The sequence below is a fragment of the Artemia franciscana genome, chromosome 5 (genome assembly GCF_032884065.1).
Source record: "Artemia franciscana chromosome 5, ASM3288406v1, whole genome shotgun sequence".
Taxonomy (NCBI): Eukaryota; Metazoa; Arthropoda; class Branchiopoda; order Anostraca; family Artemiidae; genus Artemia; species Artemia franciscana.
The window spans coordinates 12,069,023-12,096,877 of NC_088867.1; the positions used below are offsets into that span (position 1 = coordinate 12,069,023).

The 27,855-nt window shown below is 35.0% G+C and overlaps 1 protein-coding gene across 9 annotated transcripts in view; it reads left to right on the forward strand.

Moving 5' to 3' along the window:
• Positions 1–27,855, forward strand: part of LOC136026982 (rho-related BTB domain-containing protein 1-like) — a 218,748-nt gene that overhangs the window by 127,131 nt on the left and 63,762 nt on the right. For all 9 annotated transcript variants that reach the window (XR_010617465.1, XM_065703854.1, XM_065703855.1 and 6 more), the window contains 3 exons: positions 18,468–18,713; positions 21,330–21,412; positions 26,978–27,095. Coding sequence is in view for 8 of the 9 variants with exons in the window: in XM_065703854.1 (XP_065559926.1) it covers positions 18,468–18,713; positions 21,330–21,412; positions 26,978–27,095 (447 nt within the window). In the remaining variant the exon portion in view is untranslated. The remainder of the gene's footprint in view (positions 1–18,467; positions 18,714–21,329; positions 21,413–26,977; positions 27,096–27,855) is intronic.

A 27,855-nucleotide genomic window follows, 5' to 3' on the forward strand; every position in this document is an offset into this window, starting at 1 on the left:
AGTGGGTAATAAATAAATCTTAATAGCAAAATTGGGAGAATGAAATTGAAATTACAGTAATGATAAACTTCGAATATATTGGGATGGAGGAGAAGTGTTCGTAGCTGTGTTGTCTTCTGGTTCATTAAAGTTTTGAGTCCTTAAAGTTTTGAGTAATTGCAGTTACTAGAAAAAAAAAACTGGAAAATAATGCATCAGAAGTTTTATTGGCTTCTAAGGAGCGGGGAATACTACCACTACTACTACTACTACTGCTACCAACAACTCACTGCAGCACTAAGCCACCTAAAACCAACACAGCTGCACACGCTCCTCCGCCCCAAACTATTTAAAGCTTAACTCTTTACTCCCTCTTATGAAGTTTTAATTACCTTTAAATCCTTGCTTATGTCTTCTTTTGGCCCCAATCAGGGATAGCTTATTTCCTGTTTAGCCCCAGATAGATGGCCAGAAAGTAGTCTTTGGAAATCTGTCATCCTTCATCTGTTAAACATCCCCTAGCCATCTCAACCTTTCTTTCATTATACTAACTGCTATTACTGACAACTCACTGCAGCATCAAGCCGCCTGAAGACAATACAGCTACGCACGCTTCTCCTCCGTCCCAACATATTCAAAACTTCCCTCTTTACATTCTTCTAGGAAGTTCTAATTTCCTTTGAATCTTTCTTTATGACATTCTTCCACCCCAACCGCGGACAACCTGCTTTCTGTTTATGCCTAGACCGTTGGCCAAAAAGGACAATTTTTGACAGTCTGTCATCCTTCATCCGCAAAACGTGCCCTAGCCATCTCAACCTTTTTCTCATTATAGCTCTCTAGAGCTGGATTGAACCGCACTTTTCGTACAGCCTACTGTTTGAAATAAGGTCAGTCATCCGCATAACCAGAACAATCCATACTCTTGAAAATACCTAGCAAATCTTTGTTTAAATAGCCCTAGAAAATAGGATAAAAGTACTTTTTCCGCACTTCTTGATGTTTGAAACAGCTTACGATGAGTTGAACGGACCTATTCCGTCGACAAGTCACTTGAAAAAAATGAATAAATCCTTCTCTGCCATTCAAATTGTTAATGTTTGGACACGGTCATTATCTTCATGCATGAAAACTTTGTGCTACAAGGACAAGGTATGCCACAGTAGGCAACATAGCTAGAAAGAGGCTATTCAGCCGAAAAAATAATCCTGTTGTCAATAGCAATACAATACATATTAGACAATTACAAATATATAAGAAAACATATCAGACGCTGCGAGAAGAACAAGAATATGGGATCAGTCTGTATGAGAAGAAATGCTCTAAATGACACCCCTTTCCTTTTCCTGTTAAATACGCTTTCTGTGTATTCTACAAAAAGACTATGATAATCCTTGTATTCTACATACAGCAGAATGTATACATGAATTCTGATTAAAATCAGATTCATGATCCTGGCAACTTCAAAACTTTCTTATTAATATCAAACAGTGCGTGGTAACGAACTGCAGTAAGGGGTGACCCGGCTCAATAGTAAGTGAAACTCTAAAAGACGGAATTTTGATACCAATAGTTACATTTAAAGTTGCAGTTTAAACTGATTTTAAATCTATAAGTTTCATCAAGTTTAGTCTTACCCATCAAAAGTTACGAGCCTGAGAAAGTTTGCCTTATTTTAGAAAATAGGGGGAAACACCCCCTAAAAGTCATAGAATCTTAACAAAAATCGCACAATCAGATTCAACGTATCAGAAAACCCTTCTGTAGAAGTTTCAAGCTCCTATCTACAAAAATATGGAATTTTGTATTTTTTGCCAGAAGACATATGCGTGTTTATTTGTTTGTTGTTTTTTTTTTCCCAGGGGTGATCGTATCGACCCAGTGGTCCTAGAATATCGTGAGAGGGTTCATTCTAACGGGAATTAAAAGTTCTAGCGCCCTTTTTAAGTGACCAAAAACAATTCGAGGGCACCTAGGCCCCTCCCACGTACATTTTTCCCCCAAAGTCACTGGATCAAAATTTTGAGATAGCCATTCTATTTAGCTTAGTCGAAAACTTAATAACTATGTCTTTGGGGACGACTAATCCCCCACAGTCCCCGGGGGAGGGGCTGCAAGTTACAAACTTTGACCATTGTTTACATATAGTAATGGTTATTATGAAGTGTACAGACGTTTTCAGGGGGAATTTTTCGCGTTGGGGTGGGGGTGTATCGGAGGAGAGGGATCCGTGGGAGGATCTTTTCGTGCAGGAATTTATCATGAGGGAAGAGAATTTTCATGAAGGGGGCACAGGATTTTCTAGTATTATTTAAAAAAAGCAATGAGAAAAAAAATGTTTTCAACTGGAAGTAATGAGCAGCATTAAAACTTTCAGCCATTTATTCTACGGCCTTTGTGATTCAGGGGTCATTCTTAAAGATTTGCGACAAAATTCAAGCTTTAGTGTGAAGAGCGAGGTATTGAGGAGGGGCGAACCCCTTCATATACCTAATAAAAATACACAAATATAGAAGTTTGTTACGTAAGTTAATTCGTAAGGTACGTATGTTTATTACTAACAAAAATGTTCGTAAAAAAAATAAAGAAATCTTTTGCATTTTTAAGCACAAAAAATTGGAGGGCAACTAGGCCTCCTCTCCCACCCTTTTCTTTGTCAAAATCGTCCTATCAAAACTATGAGAAAGCCATTTAGCAGAATAAAAGTTAATATGCAAATTTCGTTTTAATTATTCATGTGCGGTGAGTCAAAATCAAAACATACATTAATTGAAAAACGTTCAGAAATTAAATTAAAAAACAAGTGTTTTTAACTGCAAGCAAGAAGCGACACTAAAACTTGAAACGAACAGAAATTATTGCGTATATGAAAGGGGTTGCCCCTCCTCCCAACACCCCGCTCTTTACGCTAAAGCTTGACTCTTTGTCATAACTCTGTTCTTTAAAACAATAGAAAAAAAACTTTAGTGTAAAGAGCAGGGTGTTGTGGAGGGGACATCCCCTTTCATATACGGAATAATTTCTGTTCGTTTCAAGTTTTAATGTCGCTTCTTGCTTGCAGTTAAAAAAACTTGTTTGTTTTTTTATTTTATCTTACAAAAAGACCAGGTTTTACAAACCTGAGGCCAAAGGGTTATAATTGGTCATAAAATATTTAATGCTCATGTACGAACTAACTTGTTATTTATTAGGCAGGCAACTGTAGACAACATAACTAGGAAGTTGCTATTGAGCCGAACGGAAAAAAGCCAAAAAAACAAACATTAACCTTAAGAATTATCCACTCATTAAAGTCCAGTGTAATACTGTGTCGTTTACTAAGACTATAATTCCCTTGAGGGAGCTACTCCTCAAGGTCACACTGTATTGCTGTTTACAGTCACGGTTCTCAATGGACAAGCTTGTGAAAGGTCCAGCCTGACGCCATTATTAGGCCAGGCAAGCAGGGTCTTCCTTTCGAGGATAGGGACGGAGGAAGGAGCTTTTGACAGAAACATCTGAGGAGCAAATTAGAGAATTGAATTCAGAATTCTAGAAATGATAGGGAAAGTAAAAGCAAGAGACCTCCAGTGGCGGATGTCGACCAGAAGTAGGCTGTAAAAACAGGTTTAAAAAATTTATTTTGGAATTAGGAACAGAATTTGCGAGCATAGAAAACTGCTAAAATTCTACACATGTATTTTGGGTTAGAATTGTGATATAGAAAACGCCAAAAACTATTAAAAATACACAGAAAATGTTACACATTGAAAAAAATATTAACATTGAGATTTCTGGGTGTGGATAAGATTGAAAAACTCGAAAGAAGTATATTCTAAACCGCAATATTTTCAGTTTTCTGGGGATTCTATTGATCAGTGTCTCAGGAGAGGAGGGGGGTTAACAAATTCATTGAACATGATCGTCAACCATTCATCTGCCTTCAGACATATTTTTTCACGCAATTTTTCTTGATTTTTGGCGGATCTAACGAATGCACTAAGCGTCTTAAAAAAAAAAGAAAAAAATTGTTAGATAATTCAAATCAAAAAAATGGAAATATATTCGTTTCTTTATTAACACCCTCTTCTGAGCATTCTATTACCTTCTTTACAAATAATTCAAATCGCAAAAACAAGTTTTTATTTACACTTGCGTCCAGAATAAATTCAGTTAGCTATTATAAAACTTTTATGTTTCATTTGGTTTGTTTGTTCTAGAATCTAAATATCAACAAATGATGTTTTCTGTTGCCAATTCTTTAGAATAAACTCTTTGTTGATTATACTGAAGCTCCTTAAAACAGTTCCTTGCAAGTAGATAAAATAGACCCTTGGAACAAGCTCTTTTTTATATCTCTTCCTGAAGGAGTCCCCCTCTTCCTTCCCGCAATACTGTTTCAATTTTCTCTGGAAATATTGATCCTAAGTTTACATTACCTTGACAGGAAAGTGTTATAAAAGCCTTCCCGTCGCCTCTGTAAATGTTGATAAGATTGTTTATGTAAGATATACAAAGTGCTGCACTGATTTGTTTTTAGAAACTTCCCTAGTCTAGATATAAAACCACTGGTTATATAACAAAAGGGGGCTGTTCAAAGCAGGTGCAAGGACAACTGACCCTCTGCATTAAAAACTTATTAGAGAGGGGTCTGCATTTTAAGGATATTGAAGACATCTTTGAATTCACCCAAAGATTCTTATATACAAAGTTGGATCATAGTATGATCTATTCAAAGTAGGATCCTTACAAAGTGGGATCTATTCAAAGCAGTATTTCTTATGCGCAAATAAAATTGACCTCTCTCCATCGCAAGGATACTAAAATGGTTCTGAAATAACGTATCAGTCAAAAAAGTGTGCGAAGTTGATATCCTTTTAGATATTCTTTTGATGAAATCATTTTTGAGGAGGGAAGGGAATTTGTGCAGAGCAATTGTCCACAAAGAACAGAATTGTGCTTTTCTTTTTGCCCATAGTTTTATCTAATTCAGGCAACATTAAGGAAAATACATCATTATTCACCCGTGCCCTTTTATTTGGGGTGTATTGAACAGTCAGAGACTTTACTCATTTAAAACATCTGCTTAACCAATAACGAAGGGCTTTAACTTGGTTGATCTTCTCATATTAGTTGTTAATAAAATTGTAAACCTTCCCTTGCTCTGATTGCCACCATTACATTTTTCATCTTAAAATTAAATTTTTAAATTTATATTTTTGAATTTTAAATTAAATTTTAAATTTTTTTCAGGGAGGCACTTGAAGTACAAAGCTGTTTCATCAGCTTTAAAAAATATTTTATTAGTCCTTCAAAATATTCCTTAACACACTCTTCCAATCATCACAAGTATTTCTGTCCATACACGGTCTCTCACACCAAACTTACTAACGTAATAGTGTGTCTATTTTTAAAATTCTCGAGCCAACCCCTACTCGCTTAAAAATTATAGTGACCTAGAGATTTGGCGAAGTGCTCAGGCTTTTGTCTTATGCATGGGCCCTCAAAATTCGAGATCCAATTGTAAACTTCGACTTATGTAGGTAAAGTGATAGTTAAATTCCACTTATCTACTGAATTTCTAGCTATAGAGGTAATTTTGAATCACTTCGGCTTACAGAGGTAAAAGCCTCTATATAGAGCCTCTGTATAGAGGCCTCTGTAAAAGTGGTATAGCCGTAAAATTATTTGGAGTTATGCATTGTTTTTGCTTCGACTCAGACAAGTTTTTGGAAATTATAAATAATTTGAGACATCGAGGATTTCGAGTTATCGAGGCTCGTGTTATCGAGCGTCGACTGTATTTAATGTGCATCCAAGATGTCGTAGAACCGTCAGAAGTTAAGGCTTAGGAGAAATTCCTAAGATTCGAGTGACTGGTACATTTATTGAATGCTTTTGTTTGATATCACTTTCAGAGGTTGATAGAGAAACAGGGTCCCCCTACGTACTGCCATTTCTCACCTATGGTCAATCAGTAAATAGCTCGGATGATTAAAATTGGTCCCGTTTGTGCTTCTTCCCCTAAACTTTACTTGAGTAAACCATAGGTCCCCAGAATGTGTTATCTATAGCTCCTCAGTGACTCAGGAAAGTCTCTTCTGCATCTTATGAATATGTTTATGCTAATTTAATATGTATTTTTTTACTTTTAAGTATTTTTAAATTTAAAAGTATGTTTGAATTTATAAATATGTTTGAATTAGGGATCTTTTGGCATTTTATTGTCCACCAATATTTTCACTTTTTTTCCTGTCGGTCCTAAAGGGAATATACGACGGAGGACATTATTTTGTGACTAGATGACAAAAATTATTTTTGTTGTAGCTTTTTCAAAGAAACTAAAATTGAAAATTCGGTTTTAAAGGAAACACTCTTATTGCTTCTCAAGTACGCCTACAAAAAGTTAAGGCTACTCTTATCCTAAGAGCATAGCTGTTTTTACCCTTTAGGGGTAAAATCGAAATATTATGAATAGACAATTTTTTACTGCTAAAGCCTATGGGCAATATAAACTCGCAGTATAGAAAAAAAAGACGGAAAAGCAAAACATGACTTCAAGTAGGCTAAAAAAAATAAATAAATAAATAAAAATAAGGTGAAGTTTTTTTTCTGACGAAAACAACCATGATAGATTTTATCGCCTGCATCCCTTAAAAAATTATCCCTCAAGCATAATTCCCTATGATTAGCCTTTATACGAATGAACATGCACAACTGTATAGTACCACACGCATTCACCTGACACATCCGCTCATTTAACCATCAGTCACTCCCAAATCCAAAACGTTCATTCCGCATCTCAGACTGCTTTTCGCATCTTCATACAAATGAAAGAGATCATCATTCACACATCGGGCGAAAGTAGGGGCCGGTTGCAATTCTAAGTTCTCACAAGAATTATCTTCTCTCTCCTAAATCGAAACTATCCCCCCGCACCAACAACACATTATTCAAATCATCTTTATAATATCCGTGTATAACATCTGTAAGAGACATACTTAGTATTAATAACGATAATAAAATATCAAGACACAGTAGAATCCCAAGAATAATAACAATAAAAATACAAGAAATTCTATTTTGGAAATATACCCTCTAAAACTTTATCCCTTATTGAATTACCATGGACATCAAAATAAGAACATTTTCGTCCCTTGACCTATCTTTGCTTCTGTTCATGCCTGAAGATTGTTCGCTTGGTTCTTTTAAAATTATTAATTTTTTAGGACATTACCCCATTTTTGTCGGCCTTGCCACGTTGAATAGTGAAAAATAAATAAATAAAACTAGTTAATTAAATTTAATCACCTTTTTCGTCCGTAAAGATTCAAATATTAACCATCTGTTGATTTCCGAAGACAAATCCACCTCCAAAGGAGGGCCCCATCTTCTTAAGCTCTTTGGTGCCATATGTTTTTTTATTTTTTTCACCCAGTTTTCTTTTTAATTTGGCCCCCACTACTACCAGGTGTTGCGTAACTGTATTTGGAGGTATTTTTCAGTAAAATTTTTATTTCCAACTTTTTCTAAATTCTTTAAGATGTGCATAGTTGAGCAAGTTTCCGCTAAATCGGTTAAAAACAATCAGGTTTTTCTGCTTGTTTCTTTTCACGATCTAAGATTGGCAAAAAGGAGAGAATTTAACGTTAAGAAAAAATCTTGGTAGCTGTATAACAACAAAAAGAAAAATCGTAAGATATCCCGGTTTTTACGTGTGATTAGACCGAAGATGGAGCCAGGGGGCAAAAATGTCTTCATTCTGATGTCATTGGTACTTGAAGCTTAGAAAAACCTCCTCAATCTGTTTGTGTCACATGTTTTCAGGCTATTTTTGCTGATTTGTCACCCACGTTCTTTTTTCTTAAATTTTGCACCCGCTACTACAAAAAACATATGTATGGAGTTGCAAAAAAACAGGTTATTTATAATACTCCATTTCAAAATTTTAGCTTTTTTAGTTTTTCTACCAAAAACTCTAAAACTGTATATGGAGATTTTCTCCAGTAAGAACTAAATTTAAATTTAGCACCCGCTACTACCCAAAACCGCGTAACTGTATTTGCAAGTATTTTTCACTAAAAGTTGAATTCATGCTTTTTCTCAATTTTCAAAGATGTATATGGTTGTGCAACTTTCCACTTCACCAACTCAAACAATTAGCTATCGCTTTCACTGTTCTTGGTACTTCAAGATTCAACGTCATTTATCAGTTTTGCTGATCATACTTGTTCCAAAGCTTATTGCTGAAGGCCCACAAATTGATGTCAAGGAATTCAAACTGAGGATACTTCAGTTTACCCTGTTGAAAAGTCATTGCTTGAACATTGAAGTACCTTTGGATTGGATTGGCCTTTGAATTGGACTTATGCAAACCAATTTCGAAATTGACCAGTAACGAGGAATTTTCTTTTTCATTTTAAGATAACAGAATAAAAGTTTTAGTTGACAACAACAGTTATTTGGATAAGTACTCGTCAATTACTAATTATTTCATATCAAACAGTTCGTGGTAACGAACTGTAGTAAGGAGCGACCCGGCTCAATAGTAACCAAAACTCTAAAAAATTGAATTTTGATATCAATAGCTACATCAAAAGAATCGCATTTTAATGCTGATTTTAAATATATAAGTTTCATCAAGTTTAGTCTTACCCATCGAAAGTTACGAGCCTGAGAAAATTTGCCTTATTTAGGAAAATAGGGGGAAACACCCCCTAAAAGTCGTAGGATCTTAACGAAAGTGACACCATCAGATTCAGCGTATCAGAGAACCCTACTGTAGAAGTTTCAAGCTCCTATCTACAAAAATGTGGAATTTTGTATTTTTTGCCAGAAAACAAATCATGGGTGCGTGTTTATTTGTTTGTTTTTTTGTTTGTTTTTTTTTTTCCCAGGGGTCATCGTATCGAGCAAGTGGTCCTAGAATGTCGCAAGAGGGCTCATTCTAACGGAAATGAAAAGTTCTAGTGCCCTTTTTAAGTGACCAAAAAATTGGAGGGTATCTAGGCCCCCTCCCACGCTCATTTTTTTCCCAAAGTCAACGGATCAAAATTTTGAGATAGCCATTTTGTTCAGCATAGTCAAAAATCATAATAACTATGTCTTTGGGGATGACTTACTCCCCCACAATCCCTGGGGGAGGGGCTGCAAGTTACAAACTTTGACCAGTGTTTACATATAGTAATGGTTATTGGGAAGTGTACAGACGTTTTCAGGGGGATTTTATTTTGTTTGGGGGTGGGGCTGAGGAGAGGGGGCTATGTTGGAGGATCTTTCCTTGGAGGAATCTGTCATGGGGGAAGAAAAATTCAATGAAAAGGGCGCAGGATTCTCTAGCATTACTATAAGAAAACAATGAAAAATAAACATGAAAACGTTTTTTCAAATGAAAGGAAGAAGTAGCATTGAAACTTAAAACGAACAGATATTATTACGCATATGAGGGGTTCTAAAATTACTTTAGCATAAAGAGCGAGGTATTTAGGAGGAGATAAATACCTTGCTCTTTATGCTAAAGTATTTTTAGTAATTTCAACTATTTATTCTACGGCCTTTCTGATTCAGGGGTCATTCTTAAAGAATTGGGACAAAACTTACGATTTAGTATAAAGAGCGAGGTATTAACGAGGGTACAAACCCCCTCGTATACATAATAAAAATATAAGGTTATGAAAGTTTGTTACGTAAGTTAATTCTTAAGTTACGCATATTTTTTACTAATAAAAACGTTCGTTAAATTAAAAGTTCTAGTTGCCTTTTTAAGTAACCGAAAAATTACAGGGCAACTAGGCCTCCTTCCTCACCCCTTATTTCTCAAAATTGTCTGATCAAAACTAAGAGAAAGCCATTTAGCCAAAAAAGGAATTAATATGCAAATTTCATTTTAATAATTTATGTGCGGAGAGCCAAAACCAAACATGCATTAATTCAAAAACGTTCAGAAATTAAATAAAAAAAAAACTAAATTTTTTAGCTGAAAGTAAGGAGCGACATTAAAACTTAAAACGAACAGAAATTACTCCGTATATGAAATGGGTTGTCCCCTCCGCAATCCCTCGCTCTTTACGCTAAAGTTTGACTTTTTGCCACAATTCTACTTTTAAAACAATTTAAAGCTTTAGCGTAACAGAGAGCTTTGTGTTATTAAAGATTTACCTTAACTACTTCTCGAAAACTCATTCAGGGAAAGCGCGATTGAAGATTTTGACCGCTCCTTTTTGAACGATCTGTATAAAAGTGTATCAGCTTAATTTTTCCTTAGGCTGTTTGATAATTTCACCGTTAGAATTTTAGGCCGTTAGATATCTACGTGCTCGTTAGATAATTTAGTTGTCCGGAAATGTGCTGACGTGTCAGTTAGGGTAAACTGTTTTTGGGGCTGATACGGGGTCTCTACATAGGCCATCCGAAAGAGCAGAAAAAAATATGCTATACAAGAGGACCTCCAAAATTATGATTTCTTACGGAATAGAATAATTTTGCTCTTAAGTTGCGAATTGCTTTCCGAGATTTTTTTTTTTTTTATAGTACAAAGCAACTAGTAGAGCTAGGTGAATAAAAGTGCCAGGAATCACCTCAGATATAATTTCCTGAAAATATCTCGAAGTTCCATTCGCAAAGCTCAGCCGATTTCTTTATATTATCAAACAGTTCGTGGTAACGAACTGTAGTAAGGAGCGACCCGGCTCAATAGTAACCGAAACTCTAAAAAATGGAATTTTGATACCAATAGTTACAACAAAAGAATAGCATTTTAATGCTGATTTTAAATATATAAGTTTCATCAAGATCAGCTATACCCATCAAAAGTTACGAGACTGAGAAACTTTGCCTGATTTTCGGAAATAGGGGGAAACACCCCCTAAAGGTCATACAATCTTAACGAAAATCATACCATCAGATTCAGCGTATCAGAGAACCTTATTGTAGAAGTTTCAAGCTCCTATCTATAAAAATGTGGAATTTCGCATTTTTTTTTTGCCAGCATACAAATCACGGATGCGTGTTTATTTGTTTGTTTGTTGTTGTTTTTTCCAGGGGTGATCGTATCGACCCAATGGTTCTAGAATCTTGCGAGAGGGCTCATTCTAACGGAAATGAAAAATTCTAGTGCCCTTTTTCAGTGACCAAACAGATTGGAGGGCACCTAGACCCCCTCCCACGCCAATTATTTTCCCAAAGTCACCGGATCAAAATTCTGAGATAGCCACTTTATTCACCGTAGTCGAAAAACCTTATAACTATGTCTTTGGGGGCGACTTACTCCCCCAGAGTCCCCGTGGGATGGGCTACAAGTTACGAACTTTGACCAGTGCTAACATATAGTAATGGTTATTTGGAAGTATACAGACGTTTTCAGGGGGATTTTTAGGTTGGGGGGGGGGGTTGAGAAGAGGGAGATATGTCGGGGGAACTTTCCTTGAGGAATTTGTCGTGGGGGAAGAAAATTTTTAAATTTCAAATTAAAAAAAAACAATGAAAAAATAAATATGAAAATTTTTTTCAACTGAAAGTAAGGAGAAGCATTAAAACTTAAAAAGAACAGAAATTATTACGCATATGATGGGCTCACCTCCTCCTAATACCCCGCTCTTTATGCTAAAACATTTTTAGTAATTTCAACTATTTATTCTACGGCTTTTGTGATTCAGGGGTCATTCTTAAGAAATTGGGACAAAATTTAAGCTTTAGTGTAAAGAGCGAGGTACTGACGAGGGGGTGAACCCCGCCGTATACGTAATAAAAACATGAGAATACAGAAGTTCGTTACGTAAGCTAATTTGTAAGTTACGTATATCTTTTACTAATTAAAATATTCGTAAAATATTAAAAGTTCTTGTTGCCTTTTTAAGTAACCAAAAAATCGGAGGGCAACTAGGCCTCCTCCCTCGCTCCTTTTTTTGCTCAAAATCATTCGATCAAAACTATGAGAAAGCCATTTAGCCAAAAAAATAACTATGGAAATTTCGTTTTAATTATTCATCTGCGGAGAGCCCAAATCAAAACATACATTGATTCAAAAACGTTCAGAAATTAAATAAAAAAACAAGTTTTTTTAACGGAAAGTAAGGAGCGGCATTAAAACTTAAAACGAACAGAAATTACGTTCGTTTCTATCGTATACTAAAGGGGCTGCTTCCTCATCAACGCCCTGCTCTTTACTCTAAAGTTTATTACTATTTTAAAAAGTAGAGTTAAGAGAAAGAGTCAAACTTTAGCGTAAAGTGCGGGGCGTTGATGAGGGAGCAGTCCCTTTCGTATACGAAGTAATTTCTGTTCGTTTTTAAGTTTTAATGCCGCTATTAAAATATAAATAGTAAAAATTATTATTAAAATAGTAAAAAGTTTTTTACTATTTTAAAAAGTAGAGTTAAGAGAAAGAGTCAAACTTTGCGTAAAGAGCGGGGTGTTGATAAGGGAGCAGCCCTTTTCGTATACGAAGTAATTTCTGTTCGTTTTTAAGTTTTAATGCCGCTCCTTACTTTTCGTAATTTTTTTTTTATTTAATAGAATATAAGAAAAGAGTTTGTCCGGAAAGAAACTTTTGGATTTTAACGTATAAAATAAAATTCTCAAAGAGTGATGTAGGTCGATAAAACTGAAAAACTCAACATCAAAAATTGAAATTTCAGATTTATGTTGGGGTTTTGAGGGTATCAGTAGGTTATGAATATTTTCCGTTTTTGTTGCCCCTTACGTAAGATGAGATACAGAGCTCTTGTTTTAGGCAAAATCTAAATTTTTAGGCCTGTTTTCGGAATGACCCTTGTCGAGGCTTTCATTTTCGAAAGGAAGCCCAAAACTTTGTAAAGTAATAGTGTAGGTAAACAAGAAATCTTTCCATTTTACAAAATAATATAATTGAAAGGTTGGTTAAAAAAAACAGCAAATTGTTTTTGGTTCCCGCCTTTTTTTGTGGTTATTGGCTACCGTATTTAGAGATTTACCCGATAAATTAAGTAGTAGTGTGACTTTCATTTCTCTCTGTGTGGCTTGCCCTTTTTTTTATCAGTTATATGGAATTCAAGAAAGGTCCCCCAGGAATGGACCAAGGGCATTTTGGTGAAACTTTTCAAAAAAGAAGGTATATTAATGTGTAATAATTGGAGAGGTATCAACCTTCTGTCAATGCTAGGCGAACAATTGGCTTATATTATATTGACGGTAAACCTTTAAGAAAAGCATCACGGTTTCAGAACTGGTAGATTGTGCTCCGATTTGGAATTGAACTGGCTATGAAAATGCTTGGTGAAGAATCAAGAGAGTGGAGTAATAAGCTGTATAAAATAAAATAAATTTTCCATAGGTTATTCATTTGTAATATTTATGTAATTTTTTGTTGTCTTGGGGTCACGCAAGGTAATGTATTGTTTATTATTCACTTATATTGTGCTATTGATTAAGAAATGTTTATTTCTAACAAAAGTGTTCTACTACTACTACTATATTCTCTATGTTAATTTTGAAAAGGTATTTGACCCAATTGATCGGTAATTCTTGTGCAGAGTCCTCAACTGTTATGGAGCGTCAGAAAAGCTAATGAGTATGATCACAACTCTATATTAAGAGACATATTAAGCTTACTTAAAGGACTTAAAAGTAAGCAGCTTTCTGATTTAGACTTCGACGATGACTTAGTCTTGTTGGAAGAATGTAGACAGAGGCCACTCGATGCAATCACAGAATATAGGACTGACCATTAATATAGACAAGTCAAAGAGCATTCCCATCACAAGTTTATCGCTTGCTCTATGCTGCAAGATTAAGAATCTAGAGCAGGTTAGGCAGTTCAATTACCTGGATAGCAGGATTGATTGGGGTCGCAAAATTATGACCGTGATAAAGGGCAGAATTTGGCAGTCAACTGGAGCCTTCAATAGACTAAAGTCCATTTGGAGGAGCAACAAATATTGCGTACTATTGAAATTATGTTTCTTTAATAGTAACTCACTCTTTATACTTCTTAATGCTAGTGCGTGCTGGAGAATGAACCTACAGTTGAAGTGAGGACTCGTTCGAAATAATTGCCTAAGAAGAATACTAAATATAAGCTAGCAACAAAGAGTCAGTAATTTTAAAATTTGCGGTAGAATAGACCAGCCTGTTATCACAACTACTCTAAAGAAGAAAGGGTGTACATATTTGGGACATGTCCTTCGCATGTAGCAAAGTCACCTTGCTTGTACAGCTTATGATTAGACACCAGATGGCAGAAGAAGATGAAGTCGTTTTAAAGCATCTCACGGCGAACTTTAGGTCCAGACCCAAGGATGGCTGAGACATCCCTAGTACCAGAACGAAGAGATGTCACTGCTCTGGCATAGCTTTGGGACGACGGGATTGGCTTCGTCAACGCCCTATGAACCATCGATCGTGCTGGAGGATCTGAGGTCTAAGATTACTTTTAGAGGCTTAAACCTACTCTTTTCTTTTAATATGAAAATTGTATCATGCTAAAAAAAAGAATATGTCTAAAATTTTCAAAATTTAATTCGAGTTAGTGGGGGATAAACCGTTTTAACCTGATTTTGGACACAGGGATATATATAATTATGCAATTTAATATGATTTCGGCTAAGATAGTACTAAATGGGATTTCATTGCGCGCTGACCATGACGAAAGTTTCGCTATGAATAATAACTCAAATTTTTAACGAGATCCAGCTCCCAAGATATAGGGGGGGGGGAGTGGATAAAAATAGCTTTTACTGGCCAAAAGATAATTGAATTAATTGGTCCAAATAATCAGTTGTCCAAATAAATCGAATTTCTAATTACTGAATGTACCAACAGTTGAATGTATAACTATTTATTGCAACATAATTACATATCCAAATAATTAAACGTCTAATAAATGAGCGTCCAGTAGTTGAATGTTCAATAATTGAAATACCCAGTAATTCAATAATTGAGTATGTGGGGATATAAATAGTTTTTGATGACCTAAACATGATTGAATTCTTGCTTCTAGTAGTTCTGGATCAACTAAATTTATTGACAGGGAACTATTTCCCAGAAGAGTAATTAAAAAGGTTCTCCTTCAATTGACGTCACTTCGATCTATCGAGTCTTTCAGCAATATTTCCCACATTGAAAGGGAATTCTCAGGAATAATCAGGATTCTTCGACCTATTCACAGACTTCCCTCGCGTTGTAGTAAGGTAAAGGCTTCGTAAGCATGATTAGTGTTTCTTGGCCCAATTGGCTTAGGTTAAGCTGTAACAATAGTTACCTCATAATTGACTTACTTGCTCTTTAAGCTCGGTTTGAAAATCGAATAGTTTTTCCCGAGTTTTGACATGTCCAGTGGTGGCGCAGTGGGTTTTCATCTCAACTTGGTAATACGAGACCCAGAGATCGAATCCAGCTGTTGCATCACACTGCATGGCGGCACAAGGACCTTAGTAGTCAATTAGCGTCGTTAATCGTATACACACACAAACATAGACACAAAAATAGTTTATTTTTGCTTTTCAACAAATGTGTTTGTGTATGCTATAAAGTGGAACTATTATTTAAATTAAGTGTATATTAGCCCTGAGAACCGGTCATTTTACACAATTTTATAACGCAATGTTTTCATTTACAATCAAATGAATACAGCAAAGATTGTGGAACTTGAATAGAAGAAAGGCAGAAGTAATAAAAAAGGCCGAGGATTAGCCAACAGAATGCAAAAATATCACGAAGAAGCAACAATTTTTGCTTTTCAACAAGAGCATTTGTGTATGGTATAAAGTGAAACTATTGTGTCAATTAAGTGTATATTAGCCCTGAGAACTGTTCAGTTTACACAATTTTGAAACGCAATGTTCTCATTTTAAAAGTTTTATTTCATTTTTTCATTTTAATACCTAAATTCAGATTCGACATTAATAGCTGTAATAACTGCTCATTCTTTAGTCGTACTTGAATTTGTCGTAATTTTGTTGTGTTCCTACTGAGCGGGACTGGTCCAGCCTTGTACTTGTGAGTAGAGGATTGTGCTTATGTGTTTCTATATCACCTTATATAACTGACGATTAATGAGATTTCGATGGAGAATCAATGTTGCCAATTACATGGACTAAAGTTGCGTCGCCTAAAAGTGAAAATACGCCGAGTACTTCATTTTTCTAGTGAAAATTCGCCGAATGAACGATTTCTCCTTAAAAAAAAAAAAAAAAAAAAAAAAAAAAAAAAAAAAAAAAAAAAAAAAAAAAAAAAAAAAAAAAAAAAAAAAAAAACGATTCGAAAAACTCAATGTGCAACCACTTCAAAAAGCGCCAAAAGGGCGTAAATGCGTCCCATCTCGACACTTTGTGGAGAATTGCCCTAGGTTTACACATATGTTAACACAAAAGTAACGCTCGCTTGTCATGGCAATTTAGCTCCCGACTTTAACAATTTTAGTTGTTTTTATAAGTAAAAAAGATTGTTGGATCGAAAACATTTTTTTTTGTCCAGCCAGGAATTTTTTACATGTCTGCATCAGTTATGGAAATTATTGCTCAGGTTTCTTCTAAACAACTGCAACATCCATGGCAGAGACAAGTGTTGAAAGTAAAAAGTTATATAACGTAAAAATCCTGTGTGAAAATAGTTGCAACTAAAACTGCTTATTCATGCAATTCTCGAATATTGCCTGTCGCTGCGATTTTTTCTGTTTGAACCTCGAGTTATATTTGTTATTAGACACGGTTTTATATATATATATTTTTTTTTTGTAAAAGAAGTTTTTTTTCTCTTATTGTCAATGGTGGTTCATCTATTTTGTGGCTAGGTACATAATTTTCATTACGGAATAAATCAGTATTGTATAAAAGAACTAAAAAAAACAGACAAACAAAAAAACAAACTAAGTTTGATTTCGAACTGACTCGCGACACTTTGATGAACTGTTTATCTTAGGTTCACATTTATGTTCACACAGGAGCAAATTTTGATTGTCGCATGAATTTAGTTACCAACTTCTAGTAATTTTAGTGGCTTTGCTAAGCAATCCCTAAATATCGATTCTTGCAGTTCCAATTCATCGCCAGGTCACTAGTAAAAATCTTATGTCAATATAATTGAAATTAAAACTGTTTATTATACAATTCTTAAGTATTTCCTGTCCCTGCCATGTGAACGAACAGTTATGTTTATCTTTATTTGTAAAAGAAGTTGTTTTCCTAATCGGCAATGCGTTTTATATATGTCGTGGGCCATAATTTTCATTACGGGATAAACCAAAATCTTGTATTGACGTAATCAAATTTCGAAGTTCGAATATGCTTGTTCATCTTTTTGATTTCTAATGTTGTTTGGAACACATTTATTGACGGAAAGATAAAGCAGTCTTTGTGGAATAAATCGAAATACAGTCTATAAGACTACAAGATCCAAGACCTAATACTACAAGATCTATAAGACCACCCAAATGATACACTCGAAGTTGCCCTCGAAAACGTACAAGCAGAATGTACGAATGAACCAAAGAGGAAGATCTATCAAACTTTAAATGGTCTCACTTTTCCAACCCGGTCAGCTGAGCAACCTTCTACAGCATTGCGTTTTGCAGTGTTGCACAGTATCTGCGACCATCATTGGTCGCTATCATAGAGCTTTATAGAGGATTGTGTGTATGTGTTTATGTCACCTTGTATAACTAACGATTAGTGAGACTTCGATGGAGAATCAATGTTGCCAATTGCGTGGATTAAACTTGCGTCGTCTAAAAGTGAAAATACGTTGAGGGCTCCATTTCTCTAGTGAAATACGCCGAATGAACGATTTCTCCCTAAAAAAAAAATGCCCGATCCGAAAAATTAAATGCGCAAGAGCAACCTTCTACAGCAGTGCATTTTGTGGTGTCGTACAGTATCTGCGACCATAATCCAGCCAGCTGACTATATGCCTAGTGTCGCGTTTTTTTTTAAGTAATTTTGTTTAAGGCTGTATTTTGTTCACCAAGGTCGAAGCATACCAATGCTCCCATTGTTCCGACTCACTTTCATGAAGACGTTGCAGTTATGTATGCCCGCGAATCTTTCACTAGTGTCATATTCATTGTTGATGATATAGGGCTCCCTATCTAATGTATTTTTTTTTACATCATCCTTAACTTGCGTCAGCGACGCGCAGTATGTATGACTGTCCTTCAGCCCATTGATGATATGACGAGCGACTGGTTTCTCTTTTTTGATTGTAATTTGCTTCAAGGCTCCATTTTGAACTCCAAGACCGAAGCTTCCCATTGTTGCCATTGCTCCAATATATTTACGATGGGCGGCCTACTGAAGGCCGCCCAGTGGGCGGTGCTGTTACATTTGTTCTTAAAGAATTAAAAAAGACGATGGAAAATGATAAAAAAAAATGAAAAAAAAAACTAAACAAAAAAACCAAACTTTCTTACCTACTATTCATTGTTGGTGGTATAGGAGTTCCTGTGTATAATTTATTTTTTCTGTCATTAGCATTAACTTGCGTCAGCGATAATTGTATGATGAGTGACATGTTTTTTTTTATTGTAATTTTGTTTCAAGGCTCCATTTTGTCCTCCAAGACCAAAGCTTCCCAACATTACCATTTCTCCGACGCACTTTTATGAAGATGTTGCAAACATGTATGCCCGCCAATCATTCACTGATGTTGTATTCATTGTTGGTGGTGTAGGGCTTCCTGCCCATAGATTTTATTTGGCATCAGCATCAACATCATTCTATAAGCTACTTGTTGGAACAGATTCTAGTCTTGAGCTTGGAACCAGGAGTTCATCAGACAGTAGCATGGTAAGGTTCTATTTTTTTTTTTTTTTTATCTGTTTTCTGTTACTTTTTCCGTTTTAATTCTATTTCACGTTATCCCTTTTTATTTTTGCTTATTTTATGTATATATAAGTTTTAACTTGTTTATCAAATTTATAACGGTAGTCTCGAGCTGGGAACTAAGAGCTCGCTAAACAGTAGCTTGGTAAGATTATATTTGTTTTGTTTTGTATATCATTTATCTATATTTTTCTCTTTTCTTTTTTATTATACTTTTTTCTATTTATATTCTTTTCTATTTATCAATTTCTCGTTAAAATTTATTTTGTCCATTATTATTGTTATATTAATTTATCTATTACTTACCCTGTTCTGAGCTCGGAAAAGTGAGTTCGTTAGACAGTGGCATGGTAAGATTCTATTTGTCTTTTTTTCCATGTAACTATTGTCTTTTTCTATTTTTTCTGTTTTTATTCTATTTCAGTTTATCCCTTTTCATTATTATTTATTTTATGTATCTACATTTTTTAAACGATCATTTACCGTATTCATAATGCTGGTCTAGAGGTTGGAACTAAGAGCTCGTCGAACAGAAGCATGGTAAAATTCCATTTTTTTTGTTTTGTATATCATTAACTATATTTGATCTATTTTGTTTTTTATGGCACTCTGTATTAACCAAGTGACATATAGCGATCGTAAATTCTGTCGCTCTGTCTGTCGGTCTGTCTGTCTTTCCCGGTTTTGATACTTTAGGCACTTCCAGGTAAGCTAGGACGATGAAATTGGCAGGCGTATCCAAAGATTACATGTTAGAAGCTGTTAAAATTAACTTACAATTCAAGGTTAATTTATTATCTGCCAAATATTAGTGCTTCAGTAATGAATCGGCATAATAGCAAATTAAAAAGAAAATATATATATATATATATATATATATATATATATATATATATATATATATATATATATATATATATATATATATATATATATATATATATAAATAACAAATCTGGCGCACAATTACCAAAACGTCGTTTTCATTAAAAATTTAATTGTCAATTTTTACAGATTTTTATGGCACTTGGTATTTACCAAGTGACATATAGCGATCGCAAATTCTGTCGGTCTGTCTGTCTGTCCTGGTTTTTACTATTTTAGGCACTTCCAGATAAGTTAGGACAATGAAATTTGGCAAGCTTATCAGGGACCAGACCAGATTAAATTAGAAATAGTCGTTTTCCCGATTCGACCATATAGGGGGGAGTGGGGGGACGGTTCATTCGGAAAAATTAGAAAAAATGAGGCATTTTTAACTTACGATTGGGTGATCGGATCTTAATCAAATTTGATATTTAGAAGGATATCGTGTCTCAGAGCTCTTATTTTAAATCCCTACCGAATAGGTGACATTGAGTTGGAGGGGGAAACCTAAAATCTTGGAAAACGCTTAGAGTGGAGGGATCAGGATGGAACTTGGTGGGAAATTTGAGAACAAGTCCTAGATACGTGATTGACATAACAGGAACGGATCTGCTCCATTTGGGGGAGTTGGGGGTGTGTGTGTGTGTGTTAATTCCGAAGAATTAGAAAAAATGACGTATTTTTAGCTTACGAAGGAGTGATCGAATCTTAATGAATCCGATCTTAATGAAATTTCATATTTAGGAGGAACTTGTAACTCAGATCTCTTATTTTAATTGTTGACCGGATCCAGTGTCATTGGGGGGAGTTTGGTGGGGGAATCTTGGAAAACACTTAGAGTGGAGAGATCAGGATGAAACTTGGTGGGAAGGATGAGCACACGTCCATCCAGAATGAGGTATTTGTAACTTACGAACGGGTGATCAGATCTTAATTAAATTTGATATTTAGAAGGATCTTGTGCTTCAGAGCTCTTATTTTAATCCTCGGCCAGATCCGGTGACATTGGGGGAGTTGGAGGGGGAAACCGGAAATCTCGGAAAACGTGAAAATTGAGGCATCTTTATCTTACGAATGTGTGATTGGATCTTAATGAAACTTGATATATAGATAGATCATATGTCTCAGATGCTCCTTTTTTAATTCGATTTGGGCCTGGGGACACAGGAGGTTGGTGGGGTAAACAGAAGTCTTCGAAACCGGAAATCTTGGAAAACGCTTAGAGTGAAGAGATCGGGATGAAACTTGATGGGAAGAATAAGCAGAAGTTCTAGATATGTGATTGACATAATTGGAACGGATCTGCTCTCTTTTAAGGAGTGGGGGAGCGGGGAAAATTGGTAGGCGTGTCAGGGACGTGCTCAAATTGACTATATAAAGTCGTTTTCTTCGATCCGACCATCTGGAGGGCTGAAGGAAGAGTAAAAATTAGAGAAAATGAGGTATTTTTAGCTTACGAGGGGGTGATCGGATCTTAATGGATTTTGATATTTAGAAGGACCTCGTGTCTCAGAGCTCTTATTTTAAATCCCGACCGGCCTCTGATTTTCCTTTTAGATCAATCTATTGATTGATAGAATTTTGCTAGAGCTCATGCTATATGAGCTCTTGGCTCTTCTGACCTCGTCACAAGTGCTATATGAGCTCTTAGCTCTTGTTCTATAAGTTTTTACTAAGTGAAAAGTACGGCATTTATTGTATTTTTTTTTGCAGGTGAGCTCAGTTGGAGAGGCATCTCTGTCTGGATTTGGCGATGAAACAGAGCCCTTAATACTCCATGATTATAACAGCAAACGGTAAGGTTTGCACCGTACTTATAGTCTCTAAACAATAGAACCATTTTCACTTTTGGTGCCACAAAAACATAATCCCTTTTCACTTGTTTTGGAGTATACGAAAATTCTAGTTTTACTTAGTTGGTAAGAATAGTTTATTTATTAATAACAACTATCAAACAAGAAATGGAGCAAATTAAAAGAAAAAGCTAAACGTGTACTAAGCATAAACTTTAAATATAACAAACAAAAGCTGTATTACGAAAGTAAACACATCAAACAAGGGGATCTTAAGGACCCAACCTGTGGGGACATAAATCTGTTTCGGAGAATAAAGCTTTTTCAGGAAAGGGAGTGTACCCCGAATAAGCCGTGAAACCACTGAACTAGATTTTCTACTAAATTAATAACTAATTCGAATTTTCTGTTGGTGCTAAAGTCCCTTTTTCGTCTGCTCGAGTTTTGATGAATCACAAGTTTTAGATTTTGGCCTGCATACAACAGTTTCTTATTGTTTTAAACAGTTTCTTACTGTTTTGTATTTAACAGTTGTATTTAACAGTTTCTTACTGTTTTAAAAATAGAGTTAAGAGAAAGAGTCAAACTTGAGCGTAAAGACCGGGCCGTTGAGGAGGAAAAGCCCCTTTCATATACGGAGTAATTTCTGTTCGTTTTAAGTTTTAATGTTGCTCCTTACTTTCATTTAAAAAAAAACTTGTTTTTTTGTTTAATATAACCTGAAATTGTTATTATTATTATTATTATTATTATTATTATTATTATTATTATTATTATTATTATTATTATTATTATTATTATTATTATTATTATAATTTATTACCCGGCAAAAACGGAAAAGACGGAGTATATAAAAGAAAAAGAAAGAAAAGCACAAAAATTTAAATGCACTTCCACTACAAATATTATAAAATAACACTAGTCAAGGGGTGGTTGGCTCTTAAAACATTGTTACTGAATTTGGAGATTCTTCTCTCTATAACCATGGAAGGGTTGGTGACCTTATATTTCCTGGAGATTTCGCCATTGCTGTGCCACAAAGGGAGACGCAGGAGAAACTTAGCATATCTGTAAAATGCGCTGCAAATGGCTTTCTTTTCGGTAGCTGTGAATATTTTCCAGAAGGGGACCAGAGCAAGCAGATGGGGGGTAGTAGAAGCATTGTATAGCCTGGCAAGGAGAGGACGGTTGAAACGATACTTATTGGCAACAAGTAATCCGTAAGACGCTCGTAGACGGGAACAGAGGTGGTTTGTCAGTGCTGAGCGTGTGTCCTTCAATATAGAAGAAATAGGAAGGCCAAGATACGTAAGGGACTCACAAGGCTTAATCAGAGTGTCGCCAATTTTAACGGAGAGGTTAATTGAAAGCTCATTTTTTGAACCATTGAAGAAAAGAAGTTCTGTTTTAGATTCGTTGAAGGAAAGTCCGATCTGCTTGTATGCCGCTGCAAGTGAGTCGTAATTTTGTTGAAATAAAGATATGGAACGAGAAACATGAAGAATGTCATCAGCAAAGTTCAGCAGCGAAAGATTAATCCCACGGAAAAAGCACGACGGCTTTATTACTTGCTGCGCTTCGATAATAGCGTTATTAAACAGTGATGGAGAAGTTTTGCCACCTTGACGTACGCCTTTCTTGACACTCAGCATTTCTTTAGAAGGAAAAGTGCCGGACGGAGAGGGGATCAGGATAACAGCCAAGAGCTTGTTGTACATACTGTAAACAGGGGAAAGGATGCAAGAGGAAACACCTCGCTGAAGGGCTTTGAGCAGGATATGGCCATGGATGCCAGAATCGAAGGCTCTACTAACATCAAGTGCTCCAAAGACGAGAAGATCACCATTTTTATCTGCATCAATAAGAAGATTTGCAAGAACGCTGTGAACGTGTTCCCGTCCTGAGTGCTTTTTGAACCCGAACTGGTCGTCCGGAGTAGTGCATCGAAGTGCAATTTCATCAAAAATAAGGGATTCAAATAGCTTACAAAAAGTAGTTGAAACAATAATCGGACGATATGAAGCGCACTGGTCAGCTGGTTTACCTTTTTTGAGAATAGGATGGACCAATCCAACACCAAAGCTGTCTGGAACGATGCCAGTAACGAAAATCATTTTAAATAGCAGAGAAAGGTGCTCTAGGAGAAGATTGCTGGCAAAGCTTAAATGGGTACCAGTTATACCATCGATGCCCTTAGATTTTTTTTTTTTTTTTTAACTTATCAATTTTGGAACGCATCAAGGATGGAGTGACCAGGACACCAATATCCTTAACTGCAAACTGAAGCTACTTATCGAGGGCCTGGCAAAAGGTGTTATCTAGGTAGGAATTAGGGGCTGAAAATTGGTCTCTGAAGTAGTCGCACTAGTCTTTTTCTGGCATGCAGGGGGGACCATTGGAAGATTTGTTCTTAGCTCGAAGATGCCATAAAGCAAGAGGCGAATTATCGACAATCTCGCTGGTACGGGCAATTTCGTTAGCCTTATGCTGTGCGATGGCTTTGGAAAATTTAATAAATGAGATGAAACAGCCAAAATTCAGCCAACAATTAAGAATATTCAAAACGATAATAAAATAATAATAAAAATAATAAATAATATTAAAATAATAACAATAAATGATAAAATAATAATGGTCAATAATAAAAAAAAGATTATAACAGCAAATGTTTCAAGTAGATACTTTTCATTTTCCAGATTTTTAAGGCAAAGCAGTAATTACCATATTTCTAAATTATTATTGTTTTTAAACAAGTGTTGCTAATATGTCTTAAGATTGTGACGAAAATACTAGTTACAGAAAAAATTCGGATGATTTTCGTCATTTCGTGGTATTATCATCACCACTCAAAGAAATGAAAGAACAGATAAGTTTGGTTTCGAATTATTTTAAATGGCACTAAAACATGTATCTCATTGAGGAGCATTTTTAAGAGGTAGGGGGAATTTGACAAACACATTTTCTTCAGGTAGGGGGGGGGGGCATAGGGACTAGTGGATATTATGTTTTAATTTTCTTTAATTGCATGTCACTTATTTTATTCTATTTGTTCATGCAACCAATAAGGTATGGTCTTCTCATAAATGACCTCTCGTCTTTTTTTGTTCCAGTAAGATAATATGAACTGAAACTTAAGGAGCCGCAGAATGAATAAGTCGACCTCAAGGAGCCGATGTTTGTTTTTAGGTATATCCGTCATATAGACAGTACTAAACTAGACATAAACATGCCAAGTCATGGAACTATTCAGTAATCTTCCTTACAGTTGACCTGTAAAATAGCCTAAAACGTTACTTCAAAGGTTAATTTTTGTTTTCTCTTGCGCAGTGACCAGGAATCTCGAAGTTGTTTTTTTTTTTTAGTAAAATCTTCTTGGTAAACTCCTTTACAGTTTGTTTTTAGGCATGGGAGTGAGTCTTGGGTGTATAGCTTTTAGTTCAGAGTTAATATATTTTCAAATTTGAATTTTACAAAAAAAAAACAACATAAATACCAAATAATGACACTTAATAATTGCAACTTAATGAAGGTCTTCAAATGACTATATGGCTCAAGATTATTTCGTGGGTGATTTTTTTTTGTTTCATTCATTTTTTTGCTTCAGTGTGGTAATTCTTTTATTGATTTGCATACCATTACATTTTGTTTCGTTCGTTTTACTTAAGTTCAATTGTACAATCATTTTGAATTAAAGTGACAGTCTCCAGGCGAAAATGCTGTAGCCAAAGAATAAGTTTTAGGAAAATCTACTTTAAAGTTAAAACTAGTAAACTAGTAATCAGCAAAAAAAAAAATTAGTAATCAGTAATTGTGTTAATCAGTGAATAAGTAAAACGTTAGACATTTTTCTTTCAAATTCCATCCTTATCATCATTAGTGATACATTCTTTATCTGAAAGTTCTGGACGAGGGTGCTCATTATTACCCAACGAATAAATCTTACATGTCAAAAAACTATCAGAATTCACCCCAAGGTTGACATAGGTTAGAGAATGGACAATAGTGGGTTAGGTCCTCGGGGCTCAACCCTGAAATCCTAAATTTCTCGATGTTTAAGGTCGGTTCAAATTATTAAATTGATTTTATTTATTATTCACCTACCCCAAAAAATTCCTGCATACTAACCTGGATGGAAGGGAGTAGTATTCGCTTCCTACTTCGAATTGTAGTGATTTAGTCGCTTTTTCAACCTGCTTTTCAATGAAAGCTGAAAATTTAACTTTTATCTAGTAACTGGGCAATATTTTTAATCAATATCAGCAGCGACGGAAGATTAGTGTGATTATTTAATTTTCAATTCAGTCATGTTTGCAAAATTGTGTGGCGTGGAAATCTTCTGAGGACATCAAAAAAGCTAAATTTGCTCATTTACGCAATTGACAAATCTTACCGTCCCAGCAACATTCTTCACTGAACATGGATTTAGGCTTTTTACCTAAAACAGTAGTTGAATGATCATCTAGGGTTGGTCTTAGAATTTTTTCTGTCACTGATTTTAAAATAGAAAAATATATATCGTCGGTTGTGTTCACACAAGATTGTCGCTTTTATTGCTATTGCAGTTGTTTAACAAAACATTTAACCATCAATTTATATAACTGTTGCTATTATGTAGGAAAACGTACGGAAATAAACGTTATAAATAGGGGCTTGGTGTAGGGGTAGGAGAGGTTGCCAAAAAGCTCTCTTGGAGTTTTGGTTCAAGCAGAAAAAATTACCGCGATAGGTAACATCTTTATTGAACCAATAATTAATTCTATTTGCCGTTGTGTTCACACAAGATTGTTGTTTTTAAGTTGTTTAACATAACATCTAGCCATCAGTTTATATAGTTGTTGCTATTATGTAGGAAAACGTCCGCAAAAAACTTTTCTGATGGCTTGATAAGAGTAGAATTTTTCCCGCTGAATAAATTAAATGACAAAGTGACTAAATGATCTGATTTGGCAGCTAAATTATGAACTTTGTATGAGTTCATAATCAGGTTCATCTCTGTACGAAGCTAAAGAAAGAAGATCAAAGAAAATAAATTGCAATGCGTGAAAATCAAGAAATGACAAAGATAAAGAGGAAAAGAAATCACGAGATGAAGAAAAAAAAGGGACTACGGCCAGTAGATAAAAAAGACAAAATAAAACGACATGGGTAATTTGCCTCTATAAAATGCTCAAAAAAACTGAAAAAAAAATCTAAACTAATCTAAAGCGAAATAAAAGCTAAACCCAAGAAATGAAAAAAAATGTAATAGTTACCGCTGTGATTGAGTGCCACAGAAGCTTTTTGTTTTGTCATGGCTGGCCAGTTTGGCTTCAGATCTTTGGTTGATCAAGTCTACAAACAATATTTATTCTATTAAACCGCTTCCAGAATATTTTTGACTATCCAATATCAAATCTGAATTTACCCAATTTTCCATCAAATAATATGGACGATTTCTCTTGGCTCATTTCCTCCCTTCGTTTAAGTTTTCAATATGTTTCCTTCTATTGTTTTTATCCATGATCGATTCAGACCGACAAAAGTCATAAATTTTCCTTGACGTCTTCATTTTCCATTCTTCTTTTCCAGACATCGAGAGCATTTCAAACGTCGATCCAGCTATCCAATCCCTCCACTTGAAACAAGATGGCCTTCCTATTTCAGGGAACTCAACCATCCTGCATTCCAAACAATCAGTGTCGAAGAGGTAAGAATGTAGTCTATTTTTAGCTCATCACTGTCACTGAAAAATTTATGTCAATTTGACATTTTAATTGTTCATGACAAGAACGACGCTGTTCCTAATGGCGCTTTTAGTGTTTCAAATTTTGACACGTTTAATAAAAAGAAAAAAACATCTCATAAATATAGCATATATATTTAATCTTTCATATTTCTGTTGATTCCTTTTGAGTTTTTAATGTGATCAGCGTGGGAAATGTAAGATATTTATTTTTAGTTCATGACTGTCGCCAAAAAATATGAATTATTTGATATTTTTTCCATGGCAAGGACGGCACTATTCTCTACGGGACTTTTAATTTTTCTGACTTATGACACGTTATGTAAAAAAGACATTAAATAATTATTGGATATATTTAAGTTTTAATTCTTCTTTTGATTCGAAAAGTCAAGAAATTTCTTTGTAGTTCGTCTCTGTAGCTGGAACAGTTTGACAATTGTTTTTCATGACAAGAACGGCGCTGTTCCTGATTGTGTTTTCAATGTTTTTTAAGTTTTGACACCTTCAGTAAAAAAAAAGTACATCTAATAAATATAGAATATACGTTAAGTTCCTAATGGACGTATATTCAATAGGAACGTTAAGTTCCTAATGGTACTTTTAATATTTCTAACTTTTGACACATTTAGTAAAAAAAAGCCTCTTATGAATATACTATATATTGAATTTATAATATTTAAAAACTTGAATTCATTTGAATTTTTGTTGTTATCAGTGTTGAAAA